Source organism: Aythya marila, assembly GCF_965140915.1.
Source record: "Aythya marila genome assembly, chromosome: 2".
NCBI lineage: Eukaryota > Metazoa > Chordata > Aves > Anseriformes > Anatidae > Aythya > Aythya marila.
Window position 1 is genome coordinate 44300892 of NC_139043.1, and position 16717 is coordinate 44317608.

Sequence of the window (16717 nt, forward strand, 5' to 3'; positions counted from 1 at the left end):
TAACTTAGGAAGTGTAAGACTTGAAATTCTGAAGTAAATGAGAACTCTATCTTTTGCTAGGTTGTTTAAAATTGCTAGAGGTTAGCGAAGTCATTTTATAAATATTGTGCTATCTGTAATTTAGGACCATGTCAGCTGTTGTAGCTTAGGTTATTTGAAAGAAATGCAGAGTTATAAATTACCAAACCAACATCTTTTACTTCATTTTCAAACTGTCTGCAAGCTATTTCAGAGCTTATTCTGACTCTCACACACGCTTGCCAGGCAATCTAATGCAATTCTCTGCGAGTAATGGTTCATAACCAATTGTGCATCTTAAATGAAAATGGAAAGGTTGGCAAGCCATGTGTGTCCTGTGTGCAAGTGTTTGTGTCTGCATATGGGCTGTGAGATGAAGGGTTTCTCTAGGCCAGGCCCCAAAGTGGCAATAAGCAGGTGCCTAGGGTAGAGTGAAGCGCAGGGCAAATGTTTTTATTTCCCTGTAATATTTTCTGGTCCTCTGCCTGTGCTCAGTTCAAGAATTTCCTGAGCCAGATCAAGCCATAAACCTACCATAACAAATTCAAGTATTGACCTTATCTGGGTACGTGTATGGACTTATCTGGACAGATAGGTATTGGCATAAATATATTTTTTTAAACCAAAGTCAGTGCCTATAACTGATCAATACTTATGCTTAGCGTGGTGTTTAATTAATGGAAAACAACTTGCCTCTTTCTCCTTGTTTCCAAGGGATGGGTTGATTGGCAGACAAGGCACTTGCCTCATCGCAAGTATCTTTGGTGACAAAATTCATTGGGTCAGTTATGCTATTCTGAAAGTACTGGCAGAGGGACCTTTGATACACTCTAAATTTGTAGAACTGATTTCCTCATAGTAATAATAAAGCTATTGTAATTAGCAATTGGTTTCCAGCTTAACATTGACAATTTTTTTACTGGGCTGTGCATAGATAATAGCAGAGATCCTGCAAGAAGAAAGCTTGTCTTTGAAGAGAAATACAAGAATGAAAATGCTGCTGGAAATGATACAGGCAGGACAAGAAGCTAGGGCAAGGAGGAAAACCAAATTGGGTGACCTGGCAGATCCTTTCCCTTCCTGATCTTGGAAGAGATCTTATCTATCTCTTAGGCAGAACTGAGAGCAGTCCTTCTTCACCAAATAATTTAAATACTGAATAGTTTCTTTAAACTCACTTTTCATGCTGTTATGGCAGATAAACTGAAAGGCAAATTCCAGCTTCAAAAAGAACGCCTTAAAAAGAATGATTGCTTTTGCTACATATCTACCCAGCACTTGGTGTGAAAACTGTATTTCTAAACACATGGTTTATAATTCAAGTATATTTTAATGTTTTGTGTTTATACTGCTGAGTTGTTCGTTTTCTCTAATATCATCTGACATGGGTCTCAGGCTGAAGTTTGCTGCCTGTTGCAGGAGAGATGGAAATTTTATACTTCTGGCATTTTGCTTTGTGTATGGCAGCACAATAGAGCACAGCCATGTGTCCTCCATATTACCTGCTTTTTATATCAAATTTGTCATAGAAATTTCCCAAACCAGTGCTGTAAGTTGGGTTGGAGTCCAATCTAGATTACTTAAGTAATTCCCTGTGTAGATAAGCAACCTTTGTTGTTGTTGTTATTGCTCTTTTTTGGAAAACGGGTAGGGCTGTATACTGATACAGAAATTTACACATTTGGAAATAAATCTGGGCCCAGGTGGCCACCCGGGCAGGCTGTGCTTGGGATAGGGACAGGCGTGCCCCTGTGCTCTCTGGGCCAGCTGCCGCTCCAGAGGGTGCACAGGGCCCCAGTGCTTTGGTGCCTCCCTGTTGGGCTTTGTGTGCCTGGGTTGAAATGTTTGCCATATCTGTGGTCAGAGAGCAATGGGGTTATAGAGTATTCTTTGCCTTTTTCCTTAGTGTGGGGCATAATTCATTGAGAGAGACTTTGAGGCTTTTCACACAACCTATTCCTTGCTGCAGCGAGGATTACAGAGGCGCGTTAGTGCTCTTAATTTCTCCTGTGTTCTCTTTTGTGACATTAAATAGTTTAACTTTGTGCCTTTTGCCTCTGGTACAACAGAACTTGTTAAAGGCTGTTGGCAAAACTTGTGTGGGTTTTGGCTGCGTACCACCGGAATAGATGTTATGTGGAGTCCTCTGGGCCAAGCCCTTACTACGAGGTTTTATGCACCAGAGGGAGGCTTGTGTCTATAACCCAGCAGGTCCTTTCCAGTCTTCAGTCCCCAGAATGGAAGCACAGAGCTCACGTAGCTTTAGTCTGAAATTCATATTCTCTCGGCAAGCAGTGTAGTCCGAGCACCATCTGCAAACTTGCTCGCTGGAGCAGAAGCAGGGCCTGCAGGGCGCAGGCCACCATCACCTCTGCCGCCGGCCTTCCTGCAGACCCTGGGTTCACCGTGAGGCATGGCCAGCACAAAGCACGTCACGTATGAGGTAAATGAGGCTATGCTGAGCAGGCTGCTGCAGCTAGCAGAAAGCTAACTGAGCTGTCTGCAATAGCATTTCGGTCTCAGGCATGCCCACGGGTCAGGGCTTCGTGCACGGAGGCCTCGGTGAACTCTGCTGTCAGCAGGTGAGTCGGTGCTCGGGGCATCCATCCAGCTCAGCAGGTGAGATGGGCAGGCAGGGGGAATCATAGAATATCCCAAGTCGGAAGGGACCCATAAGGATCATCAAGTCCAGAATGGTTCGCTTCACCTATTTTCTCCGTTGTAACTAGCAACTGCAAACCGGTAATTAATGCTATCCAAAAGTCCCGAGAAACACAATTTTATCATAGCTCACTGCAGTAATCCAAACGCTGTTGACGTGCTATTAGCCCCGTGACAAACCTCGCCCTTAAGCTGTGGTGAAATCAGTTTGACACAGGTCACAACAGTAATGAAACGTATGACTGACGGGCACGCTTCTCCAGTGACCGTGCAGACCATCCCTCTGCACTGAGACACAATCAAGGTCACGTCGCTTTGGATGTTTTTGCATCATTGCTTTCTCAGCTGGTCAATAGTTTGACTCCAAAATCTATTGAACGGCAGCTTACTGGGTGAGAGGGGTAACTGCATACCCTAAAGAAGAAGAGAGCACTTGTTGGGGTGTTGTCGTGCTGTGGGTACGTTCAGAGCACGTGCTCTTCTTGGGCGTTTAGTCATAGTGGTTAGCGTTGTATATTTCTTTCACTTTGCAGCTGTGTAGTCAGAAATGGTGAAAGAAGTGAATTTTAAAAAGTATGAATTAAGATAAAAATAATTCAGGTGTTCTGAGGGTTGGAAGAATTCTTAAGATATACTTTTGAGGACACATTAGATAGTATCATAGTATTTTCTTCTACTACTATGTCTACATTTTTGTACTACCTACTGAACTAAGATTCAGCAAAGGGTGACTAATGCAATAAGAATATTGTAATGAGGATTAATTAATACTTTGCAATTTAAATCAGAGACAAATATGAAGTAGATCAGAAAAAAATCTTGGAAAAATCTACTACAAATGGGGTTGCTTTGTCTGCTATGGCTCACAGTGCTATTAATCACACAGTACTCCAAAGCACATATTATGTGAATCTGCACATTTTCCCTGACTCTGCACTTACTAATTTTCCAAACTTGCTTCATTAACAGTAGCTTTTTGTACTTGGTATTCTGTTGTGAAATAGGCATGCATAAAAGGGAAGAAGAGAATTATTTTTGGCTCTTTGCTACTACCTGCCATTTGTCATAGCAGATTGCCACTCAAGATCTCTGGAGTGCAGACATACCCCTCTGTCATGAATCCTGTGGGAACAGCATGAAAATCTCTCAGCCTGGAAGGGACCTTGGGAGGCCTCAGGGCAGGGTTGGTGCTGAGTTCAGACCATGTGCTAGACCTCGTGCAGTCAATCAGTAATGGAGGCAAAGCCCGACACAGTATTCCAGATAAAGTTTAGAGGAGAATGGTATTTGCAGTGGTCAGCAACTTTTTGGTCCTCAGAGAGGATTTACAGGGTCCTTCTCATGAGAGCCACGCAGCTCAGCATTTGTTTCTTTGCCTGTTAATCTTCCATTTAAAATTCTTCCACCTCCTTATCAAAAATCTGCATTTTGGTTGGTTAATGTGTGTGCATTTTGTTGTTTTCACTAATTTGGAGCATCGCAGGGCCCTTGGTCTTGGCTCTGCTAAATAAGAAAGTTGTCAGATTGTTCCTAGAAGTCTCAAAGAACAAATCTTTCAAAATATTACCTAACCAGGGGGGAATTGTGTTCTGGAAATCTTTCAAGAAGACATCAGGGTTGTACTGGGTGAGTTGCTCAGAATAAGCATTCAGTGTTATATTGCAGCTATATGGTATAACACAGAAGTCCTGAGACTTATACACGGGAATTTCTATACTATACTAGTGCAGAGGTGTTTTCTGCTACTCTAAACAAACATCAGTTGTCAACTCCAGTTATGGCAATTGTACCTTAAGAAGTCGCTGAAAAACGTGTCTGATTCAGAAATGAGGCACACAAGTTACCCAAACCTGATGTCCTTAAGCTCTGTTCCCTGCAGAGTGTCAAATGCCACATGCATAAACCTTGAGGGAAGGTCCATGGTTCTAGGTAAGTAGGTACCACAACCTTTCACTGTTATACTCAGCAATAACAAATTTCCACTATATGAGATTTTATACTTCCACACAGAGTAAATACTACACATGGAAGAGTTGGACTGAGTTTTAAAGTAGGTGTTAATTTGCCTTTTCTATAATTGACTGGCACTTAAATATTAATATTGATATTGTTCTTGCAGTTGTCATGAAACAACTCAAGACCCAAGAAACTGTCTTTGTTATGACTTTGTACTGTTAGGAAAGAATAATAAGAAAACGTGATGGATATAAAATAAAATTATAATTTGATAAAATGAGAAAGATATCCTGTAGCACCACACTTTCTTTAAGCAGTAAACTGCTGGTGAGCCATTCCACATGGTGAATACAGGCAAAGCAGAAGATGGAGTTGCTGATTTGATACATCTGCCTTTAGGTCTTCTTGCATTGAACTATAGGGCTACTTGTGTCTGTTCACATATACAAACGTGTATGTTGAGTATGCGTATGGAAAAGCACCATACTGGTGAGTCATTAAATACTGGTTTCGTTAATTTTTAATTTTTTAAGTTGTTTTCCTTGAGTTTTGGTTTTCTCTGGGTTTTGTTTCCATACCCTGCAGAAAAATTAAGAGTAGTTAGGGGATGGCTTGCCATGACCAAGCAGTACTCAAATGCAAGAAATCAACATTAAACAGCAATGAGGAATGTGAAGAATGTCAGCCTTCTGATAAACCTGTTTTTTTTTTTTGTCTGTTATTTTATATAAATGTGTGTGAAATGAGCACTGATAATGGAAGTGCAGGCTTATCTGTACCGTCCTCTAGCGTGGAAAGCGGAAAGAAGGTCACAGATGTATTTGTGAGATAGGGCTTGTGAAACGACACGTTGTGGCTTCGGATGTGCCCAGCACAGCCCTGCGAGGTGGGAAGCGCTGCGTACTGGGGCGTGCTGCCTGCAGGGTCTGCACGTAGGTGTTGGAAATGAAGGTGGGTTCCCGTAATGAGGATTGCTTCTGCCCAACATTTCCAGTGAGGCTGTGGCTGGAACAAAACGCAAGCACTGCCACTGCTGAAGCCCTCAGCATCTCGAGTGCTGTGTCTTTAGGAGATGTCTAAAGTGTCTTTGTGCATTTCTGTTAGTTTGCAGCTGGTTCTTGCACATAGCAGTAGTGTTCGTGGCACTAAGCCACACAGTGAGGCTTCTGTAGACCGTCTAATGGGAGAGTGACCATCGCTGTTGTTGATCTACAACCAGGATTCTGTGCATTAAAATTTATTTTGTGTTTCTGGTTGTAAACACACAAAGAAAGTAGCCTGACCTACAGGCTTGGTGTGCAACTGTGGGAAAGTATCTGCTCTGTTTTATTAACGTATTTTCAGAAAATTTGATGTTGAAATGTGGTGAAATCTAATTAATCGGTAAAGCCTATTTGTGAACCTGCATTGAAGAGCTTTTGCTGTTTCTACTAAAAGTACTGCTTAATTATGTTACGCATCCTGTATGAAAAAAAAAGAAAATTAAACCTAATTTAAACTTAATGAAATGGAAATAGCAAAGCTATTGGATTACAGCAGATAAATATTTTGAGCGATTCCGAACAGCAGAATGTTAGAATAAGCTACACCATAGCTCCCTACACACACAAATAAAGTAATATTAGTTTAAAGGTACTCCCGAATTATTGCATCTGTGCATGCACAGGCTGCTAAGAGTTTTGCTTAAAGCAGGGCACGAAGTTATTGCGGCTGCACCCAAGGGAGTCGTGTTGGTAGGTGCTACGTGGCCAGCCCTTGTGCATCAGCTGCCTGCTCTGCAAGAGGAAAGCACGAACCTTTTGTGAGTAGCTCTCAGCTGGTGGTAGAGGAGTTGTTGTTCCCTGAGCTAACTCATTCCTGAGCTGCACAGCTGCAGGTGGTGGGGGTAGGTTTTGGATACTGCTCACCTGACGGGTGTTTTTTGGTGTCATTTCGTATCCAGTAGGTTTAAACAGTAGATGTAGAAGCTTTAAATTCCTCTTGCAATACCCTTAAAATAATACATACAGCTTAGAAAGGAATGTTTTTTTGACAGAGAAGTTGTAACTCGGTCCCACAGGCTTGTCAAAGAGCCTGTTGGGGCCATTGGGAGAAAGGTGACCATATAAAAAAAAAAAAAAAAAAAGTGCCTGGTGAGTTCCCTGTCCACTATCAGAAAAAAACACGCTCCCTTTCCTGGATGTTGTCCTAGAAAAATATTTTCCCAGCAAAAGAAAAAGGAGCGTTTCTTTTCACAGTGAAAGAGAAGAAAATTAAAAAATTCTTCAGCCTGAGCTTGGCAGAGAGTGCCAGTGTCTTGCCGTGCCACCCCGCCTCGTTGCCAGAGTGGTAGCTCTGAGGGAGCCCGGTGCTGCCAGGTATTGTGAAACGGGTCCTGGCATCGTGGCAGTGATTAAAGAAGAGATGAAATCGGCAGCTTTGGGGGCTCTCGCTTTGCTTGTGATTCATTTCCTGAAATATGGGAGCGATTGCACTTGGCCTGCTTTGGTCCGGGCTGTTTGTGCCATGGCAGCGTGTGAAGCTATTTTAGGAGCTTTTCTGCTCACTGAAGAATCTGGGAAATTTGTTTGTTCATCACGTGGATCTAAAATGTGCAAGCTGAAGATTACCAGGATAAAAGAATACCAGCATAAGATTAGTTCAGTTAAAACGAGGAGAGCCTTCAGAAATAAATGGCCGTAGTCCCACTTGCACAGGATCTTTGGACAGATTATCACCTAGTCCTCATTAATACTCATGTGCTGCTTGTTTTTTTTTTTTCCCCAGAATTTGTTGAACTGCGCAGAGAGTAAAAGTTGCAGTTTTCTGCATTACTCATCAATCCCCATGCAAGTCGAACAGCACTCAGAAATTAAGAAATCGTTTCCAAAAGAAGTGAATTAGGTTTGAACTGAGTGAGGTGGTTGTGTCCTGCATCTCCCTGATGTTTTCACATTAGGGATAGAAGGCACTGTAATAATTAAAGATGCTGTAGTTTTACACAGAGATTTATTCAAAGAAGTGAGCCCGGTCGCAGAGGAGGAATCTGTATTCCTGCATTTAGCCGTGGTTTTTTTCTGCCCTGTTGCCATGGAGAAGCATATAAATATTTGTATCACAAACTAATTTTGCTTCTCTTATAGGTGGCATGGAAATGCAGATAAAAATGGTAAAGAACAGTAATTGCAGGTGGTTTTATCATGCAGAGCAGTGTTTTGGAATGGGTTCGAGCACGGACCCGCAGCAAGCGAAAGTTAGAAGGTGATGTGTTGAAATCTGACATCTGTATGCTTTGGGGTAGAAATTGAGTGAAAGCATCCATTGTATTTGCATTTTCCCCCCTTTTCCCAATTTTTTGGATAGTGTTATTAGGTGTTTGTCTTTCTGCTAGCCTGTTTACTAAGCCATTCATATAAAATCAAATACAAGAATGAAAGAAAGAACTTTATTTCTGAAGCGTGTGTCCCTAGCACCAGTGGGTGAAGGACACCGCTGCTCAGGAGAGAGAAGCTGCATAAAATCATTTACCCATACGATCTCTGCACGTTTTTGTGTGTTTTTTCATTCCTGCCTGCCAAAGCTCCTAGAAGAAGGCTGTGGTCTTGGACACCAGCCTAGGGACTCTGGATTGCAGCAGTGCTATGCTTCTCCTTGTCTTCGCTCCTCACCTTGTCCTTGGGGTCGGTCCCTGTCTGGTCTCCTCCCTTTGACTTTATCTGACTATTGCCTCAGTCTTTCCCTTGGGGGAATTAAAGCCTCTGCAACTATTTCTTAGCATACCAGGTGGTTTCCAGCCTTCCAGCCATTGAAAGACCTTTAGCTGATAACCAGTGACGTGTGAGTGCCTTCTCTGGCAGGGTTTCAGCTCAGCTCTTCTTGCCGCTGCAAATCCTGCGTTGTGAAACCTCCTCCTTAACACGAAGCTTCAAAGAGCACCTTTGGTTTCTCTGCTCGGCAGATATTTTCGATACCTGGAACTGTTACTCTGGCTTCTCGTACAAATCTCTCTGGTGACGTCCCAAGATAATGAAAACAAAACCAGTTAACAACAGGGCTGGAAACAACGCGTATCACCAGAGCAGTCCTCTACCTCTTTCTTGTACCACAGGATGTTTTCAGGCAATTCAGCAGCAAAAAGCTGGGCAATACAGAAAAAACGAACAGCACTTAGAGCTGAACGTTCTTGCAGTGGGAAATTGGAGGCAGTGTTGTGTCAGTAGTTCATTGACCTTTTAAGATCCCTTAGGAAGTTAAATATTTAAGGCTAAATGACTACTATGATTGTTGTAAAAAAAAAAAAAATAAATTATTTTTACAATATTCAAGATTTCACAGTGAACATTTTACATCGGTAAGGAATGTACCGTACAAATGTGCACACTGCACGGCCAGTAGATAGATTAGCCCACTGATGAAAGAATATCTGCTGTAACAAGGGATAATTAGCATATTTTTAGTTCCTTTTGTGTCTGAGATTGTCATCGCAGCCCTTCATTGCCATGAGCGCTTTGCTCATCTGAAGTCATCTTAAGGAACTATCCTGTATTAAAACAATCAAAATAAAAAAAAATAACTGACAAAATAAAATAAAATCTGTGATTCCAGGGTAAGTTTTTGTAATTCCAGCTTGGTAGATTTCTTCCTAGAAGTAGGATATCAGTGGTCTGCTAGTCTACCTGTGCCTGGTGCCATTGTTGCGGTAGCAGCCAGCGCTGCATACAGCGAGGGGATGCGATCATCAGCTACCCTGTGCTCAGGCATAACCAGGACAGGACTCGGGGGGCTGCAGAGCAGAGGTGGCAGTGCCAGCTTGTAGAGTTTCATGAGCATGGTTATTGCCTAGACTGGCAGAGAAGGGTTTCAATACAACAGTAATGTCCCCTGGCTTTTCATTCTGCTGTTCTTAAAGCAATTCCCCCTGGCCAGGAGGAGAAGTTTTTTTCTGTATCTGTTGGGCTCATTAGTTTCAGCGTGAGGAGTTGTTATTCATCACGAAAAGAATTAATTAACACACAAATTGCATTATCATTTGCTGAATTTTTTGATGGGAAAAGCAATGCCTTTGTTAAAACTATTGTTTATCAAAGTCACGCGTGACAGACTCACGTTTTTATTTTTAGTTACCAAAGCTCAAATTATTTTTTTTTTGTATAGCTTCATTATCTAGTTGTCTTCAGAACTGTCCTGCTTTCAAATTCCGCCGTTTTGTTTAATTCATCCTGCTACCACTCCATTTAATGTGCTTTTTTTTTTTCTTTCTTACTTCTCTCACAGCAAATGAAACTTGCGGCTGAGTCACTGAAGGAGTAAACACGAAGAAACGAAGATGACTGCAGCAGTCACATGGACGTGTGGGCACGTCGCGAGCATTTGTTTGTGATGATCACAGTGTGCACTCTACCATATATTCAGTAGGTGGCACCTGCTTGTGTGATACGCGGTAAATATTCGCTGCTTGATGCTGTAAAAAAAAAAAAAAAAAAAAAGGTAATTTATCCTATTCTCCTTGTTCCTTACGTACAAGGGTTTGTGAAGCTAACACTAAATAAAGCACTCCAGCTTATGCAAGGTCTGGCTGAAATCTGCCAGACTCACCATACTTGAAGTGATTGAAAACAGATCTGGTGAATAAGCATCCAAAAGCGAACTAGAGTTTTCAACTGTAACTTTGTAAAAGAAAACAGAAGTATAAAGGTAGGCTGGTGCTGTCCCTTGGGCTTACTGCCCCTTTCCTTCCTTTATTATGATAGCTAAACCTCTCCTTTTTTCAAAGACTGCTTATTAGCTATTTTTTGCACATAGCAAATTAATTTAAATGTTTTATACACTACATAATGAAATACACAATTATTCCTTATAGGACCTGAGAAATACTAGAACATAAATATGATAAGGTATGCTTTATACAGTCCTGCGTGCTCGTTACCTAAGTAAACCTGACTTAAAGTCCTCTCAAAAGCTGGGTAAAAAGCATTCAGTAGGATACAGATTGCTGATCAGTGATTTATGAAGATGAAGTGGCAGATAATTGTATATTTATTTATTGATTTACGTTAGCTTTTGGTGTCACTACCTTGGGCCTTGAACTATGGCATTGTATTAATGGGTCTTCTGGTTAAATGAACTAACAGAGCAATTAAACTTGATACACTAGTACTCATGTATGTAGCGAATAGCTCTTTTTTTTTCCCTTGTGTTCCACAAAAAAAGGTAATTTTCCTAATATTTCATTGTTTTCTGGCAGTAATAGGACCAAAATCCCCCCAGCCTCGGACAGTTTATGTTCTCCAGCTGTGACCTTCATCTGTGGTAGATGTAACTTAACTTTATATGATACTTGCTGGAATGGTGTGTGGAAAAATCTGTCACTACAATTAAGGTATTTGCCTGCTTGGCACACTTCAGATTTCTGCCACAGGGCCCCCACAGAAGAACAATACAACTAAGCCAAAATAATGTATTTTGTCTGGAGTTTGAAATCAGCATTTATCAAAATCTGCAAGTGTGACCCAGTAAGAAATGGCTCGATTCCCTTGGGAAGAGGAGCAGAAACGTGCTACAGCCGCTGTCTCCCTGTACTTGCTTCTCCTACCATGCAGCCCCCACGCTGCTGCTATTTCGGGGCGAGCTCTGGGGCTGCTGCTCTTTCACAGCCTGTGCCTGAAGCTGTAGCAGGGCTGTGGCAGCACATAGGGAAGCTCTGCCCTGGGCAGCCAGCAGGGATCTTGGAGGGGTGCACAGCTTCCCATAGCACTGTAGAGATCCCCAAAAAGATGTATTTTGAGGAGGGGATGAGCATATTCTCTGGGAAAGCTCCCTGGCTTTGCAGTTTGTTGCCCACTTTAATCTCAAGTAGCTCACGTTTGTTAAAGTTATACTCTCGCTGCCTAGTCGGTGTGTTTGAGCATGTTCAGGAGAAGAATCTGTGGGATGGGTTCCTGCTGGAATATATCCTGGTGGGCTTGTGGCAGCTGTTTTGATGGGATTCTGCTAGGACTGCATAATTTCTGTTAATTTGTGCTGGTTTAGGAGTGTGAAGTGGGCACGTTTTTGCTGGTAGCGACTGTATCAGGTATCTGGAACAACTTTCCAAGATGGGTTGGAAAAGGAATCAAGTCCTGTCTCAGCTGTAATCACGTGGGGAAAAAAAAAAAAAAAAAAGTAATGACTTGTGCAAACTGACCTCGTGGCTGTCTGTGTGGCTGGTTCATTCTTCCCGTTTCCTGCAGACTCGTAGGAAGATCTGCAGTAAGGTTTAGTACCTGGTGATGTAAGGGACATTGAGCTGTTGCCCTTGCCTTGGGGAAATCCCTTCATTTCAGCTTAGTTTCTGTATCTACAAATGGAGATAATGGTGTGCCTCAGGTGGATCCTGCACCTAAAGCTAGGAAGTGTGGAGGAATTATGACCTTCCATAGTGTGCAGCGTAGTTCTCCTGTTTTAGCATCACAGCTACTCTACAAACATGGTAGAACATTTCTGTCTTAAAGAGCAAACACTTAAGTTTGAGTAATATTACCTGTATAATGCAAAGTTATCTTTTGTCACCAAGCCGAAATTTAGCTCCTCTTTTTCTGCCCGGTGCATTTTGCCCTTTTACTGGGGATGTGCTGCGTTTCAGCCTGTTCAATACATTTTTTTTTTTTTTTTTTTTTTTTTTTTTCCCCATTCACGATGCCATGTTTTCATTTCTCATGTGAAAGGAAAAATGTTTCTGTCTACGCTTCTGACTGTGTCCGTGTTATTTTCCTTCTCTGTGCTGGAGATGCATTTGTAAAAAAAAAAAAAAAAAAAAAAAAAAAAAAAAAAAAAAACGGGATGAAAATTGCTGACAAAAATCTGCTGTCAAATGAAAATACGGGAAAGAATAAATAAGATATTTACCCGTGACTGCCGTTTGCAAGCTGTGTAATCTGTTTCTCTGTCCCTAGTCTGGGTAGCTGCATGTCCAAGGCAGGGGAAAAGGGGAATGCGCGCTGAGGTTCCTCACTTGCAGGCCTTGAAGACCTCCTTGCAGGCCTCCTGACTCGGAGAACGTCTCTCTCTGTGCCCCGCTGCTTGATATAAAACACGTCTGTCAGCAGAGGTGTGATGAGGGTGATCCCAGGCAGGGTGTGAGGCCTGTCAGCCCTTCCTCTGAGCTCCCAGGTCGTCAGCTGAGCCTCGCCCAGGCCTCGGGCTCTCAAGCTGAGTGTGTGTGGAGAGGGAAACAGACCCGTCTCTCCTCACCTCCTCCAGCCCCGCATTTCTCAAGAGGGAGTACCGAGAGGGAAGAAAGGGGAAGATGTTACACAAGAGCTCACTGAAATTTACTGCTAGGGAGGGCTGACATGGCATGTCTGGAGAGCCTAGCGAAGTCCTTACAAAAGGCCCCTGCTTTTCAAGTCCTCTAAGGTGCCAAATCTACGTGCATTTTTCCACAGGACAATTCTTCTACCACCTGGGAACGTAAGTAGGGTAGGTAGGAGTGCTGTGTTTTTGTTTGTTTTTCTCCTCTAGTGTAACAGGCTTCAATCTGTCAGTAATTCGGGGCTCTGGACTCCTAGAAATTGATATTTCCAACACATGCAGATAGGCCAAAGTGAGTTAACTTTTAATAAGCTGTAACAATTTTGGACTTAATGCACAGACTATGATTATCTTTTTTAAGAATGGGAAGGGTAAAACGTCTCCAAACCCTCTTTCCTAAGAAGGGTACCTGGCCCTCCCTCAGGACGGCGCACGGCGATGACTGACGAGGGATCCCGCTGGCTCGAGCGGCAGGCAGCGGAACACGTGAGTCAGAGTTGTGCTTCCCCAAGTACGGGCACATCGAGATGTTGTTACTCAAACACTTCGTACTGAAAGCAAGTCATAATTCACAATTAGTGACAGACAGCTCGGCTCTGATTCATCCGTGTAAACTGACTTAACCATTAAACAGGGGATAGCAAGAGGCTTCTGTTGCAGCGTTCCTTGCTGATACGGTCCCACCACCGTTTGTACTGACCTGGTTGGATGCTCCCCAGCAAGGTAAGGTCTCAGCTACAGAAGCCTGCAGGTACATCGTCACGCAAGGAGCTGATCATAAAGCACCACAACATTAATTGCATGTAATTACACAGCCCGTTGAATGCTGTTAACCCCCGCTAATGTGTTCGACACCATGTGGCCGTACTGTCTCTGGTGAGGATTTGGGTTACAGGCGCAGTTAAGGATCAAGCTCTGAACTGCCCCAGCTCCAGGGCCCTCACCTTGAAATGCTTTTCGCTGTACCTTGAAAGCAAACAAACAAACAAAGTGTTAATCTGTGAGCTAGAGGTTAATGCACAGATGTTTTCAAGCGATGACAGCGCCAGCCCGTGCCTGTATTTGAGTTTAGGTATTTCAGTTGTTCTCCCAGCTCTGCACTGACACACTAAATTTTAGCCCAAGCGTTCAGGAGCAGATGTTTTCCAGCACATGGCAGCCTAAACACTGCAATGTGGGCCTGGGCTGCACAATGTACACTGTGAAGCAGTTGCAGTAAATAAGGGGAATTAACTCCTGGCATCCTGCTACGTTTGACAGCAGAAACGAAGCAGGAGTTTATGTTCAGAGAGCGCTACGTCTTACAGCCTGGTTGTGTGGGTTATGTGCTTTGGGTGCCAACAGCTTTGTTGTAAGGTGCTTACCTTTTGTGCCCAGCGCCAGCACGTCCTGCTGGTTAGCCCTGACGTGTTCCAGTGCTGATGTTAGCAGCTGCTTTTGTACTATTACCACGTTATGTTACAGAGAACAACAGTACCAGTCAAGGTTTGGATGAAAAACACGTTCTCTGCACTGGTGAAACATCAAATCCCATACTTTGTTACAGGAAAATCAGTTTACACACCACCTCCGCCCATGTGGCAAACTGGTACACAACCGTTTTGGCTAACAGGAAAAACCTGAGACCAGTGCAGCACCTCATTTTTCCCAAGTGACAGCAGCAGGGTGGGTGAGGTGGCCCTCCCATGACTTCATGGACGTGCACATGGCTAGGGCTGCTCCCGCTCACTTGGACAAACATGCAGTGAGGTATTTTAACTGAGATGTTGAAACCCAACGTATTGTAAACTGCAGAGCTGCCAGACACGAGGCAGAGAAGCAGCAGCTAGCTGACCTAGGTTTGCTACGATGGGAAGCTGGACAAGTTTATCGTAAATGTTCTCTAGGTGCACAGTAGCTCATAGAGTTTACTAAACATTCAGCCCTTTAAATCCTTTTGAAGTTCTGCCTAAGAAATAGCTACCTTAACCTTTAAACAAAAAGCTAGTTTAGCAGATGTGAACCAAGACACCCTTTAAGCACAAATTAACAATTTTCAACTCACCTTTAAGCCCAAATTGAAAATTTTTAACTATGCGAGAGAATAGTACCAGGTTAACCGAAAGTTTACAAATAAACATGCAACCACACACAAAGTTGTATTTTTTCCAAAGCAACTGCGCTCCCCTTTCTCCTATCCCCTATTTCAACGTATCGTTACGCGAGGCAGGGCTCAGCTATGTTCAAGTGACCACTCAGTGTCAAGACCTCCTTCCCAGCCAACGCGTCTCCGGAGGTCCGGCCTCCGGTGCACTGCACCGTGCCCACCCAGAGTAACAAACCGCACGGACATGCGAACCGTAGGATCTGCGTCAATCAAGGTATTACTTTTATTAACTGGATTTTCCATTTCTGTCACACACCGTGAGCTTTTGTACAATGAAAAGCCAAACACTGCCGGAAGCGATAAGATCAGCTGCTATTTCGGTACCCTCGTAACACACACACACGCACACACGGATTCTTTCTTGGTGAGAAATGTTTATATTTCTGTTCATTAATTCTGCTTATTTATACTGCTACTCTTAAAATTCTGTGTCAAGATTGTCACATCTTAAATACAGATGAAGTTGCTAGAGGTACATTTTTATATATTTATATATATATACACACATACAGAAAAATACAAGACTAATTGTTTTTCCACAATATTTAATTTATACACTACTGTAACTATATGCAACTTTTAAAGACACGTTAAGGGGTACAAGAAACTTGTTTACTTGCTCTAAATAATAGTTTGGTCCAATATTATCTTACTGTAGTGGTTATTCTCGCCCTTCCTTGTACAGGACAACATAATACAACGTACACCACATGCACAATCATTCACCTATCAACAACTGGATAAAGGACACCACTCAGACTAACATTTGTACACCCAAAGGTTCAACCAACCATACACAGCTAATAAGGCTATAATACAACTATGCAGCATAAATGGTCAACACTGCTGTTCTAAAGTGAGCACCATATATATACATTTGTATATAAAAACATTGGAAACAAAATACACCTGGGGTTAGTTAAAAGGTGCCATTCCAAGGCTGTACATAATATCAGGAAAGAGTATTTACAATACTTGGAAAAAAAGCTGCAACAAATAAGTTTATTGCCAATGCCCTTTATAAACTTTTCTCCTACTTCGATGTTACGCTCACTGTCCGTGAACCACACATCTTATTTCTGGCCCTTTATAAGATCCCTGCTCAAAAAATTTCAAGCAAATATGTTCTATGGCTTCACCCACACGTCTATCCTTGCAGTTTTCGATTTATAAATATCACGCTGACTAAACTGCAACTAGCTCCTAAAACTAAAAGTAAAATGCTTATCATTTGCCTTGTTTAGGATGCAGGATGTAAAATCCCTGGCTAGGCTAGCCAGTAAGAATACCCCATGCAATTTAGACTTTTTTTTCTTTTTTTCTTTTTTTTTTTATACTAATTAAGGAGAGCTGTCATGAACTGTAGAAATTAAGACCAAGCGTAACGCAGTTCTTTGGTGCTCTACTCACTCTACAGTGGACGTGAAATGCGTCGTCTGTGACCATTCTGCAATGTGACAAGATGCTCAACAGTGTAAACTTCTCTCAGCCATCCGCTGTCTGGCCAGGGCGCTGCTACATAACACCACCAGTTTTACTAGCATTGCTCAGAAGACCCAGTGCACAGCATGAAAAAATAAAACATTCTTGCCCTTCCCAAAACTAGGAATCTGCAATATATTTCATTCTAGATAATAAAATTCCACAAGTTAATTTATCTGGTCAAAA

The 16717-nt window shown here is 42.5% G+C and overlaps 1 protein-coding gene across 3 annotated transcripts in view; it reads left to right on the forward strand.

Moving 5' to 3' along the window:
* Nucleotides 1-16381, forward strand: part of ANO10 (anoctamin 10) — a 122733-nt gene extending 106352 nt beyond the window's left edge. The window contains exons 13-15 of one of the 3 annotated variants that reach the window (XR_014317002.1): nucleotides 9889-10025; nucleotides 13038-13071; nucleotides 13305-16381. Coding sequence is in view for 1 of the 3 variants with exons in the window: in XM_082754410.1 (XP_082610536.1) it covers nucleotides 9889-9924 (36 nt within the window). In the remaining 2 variants the exon portion in view is untranslated. Of the gene's footprint in view, nucleotides 1-9888; nucleotides 12989-13037; nucleotides 13072-13304 lie in introns of those variants that run through there. The other 2 variants (XR_014317003.1, XM_082754410.1) reach the window with 2 other exon arrangements.
* The last annotated feature ends 336 nt before the right edge of the window (nucleotides 16382-16717 follow it).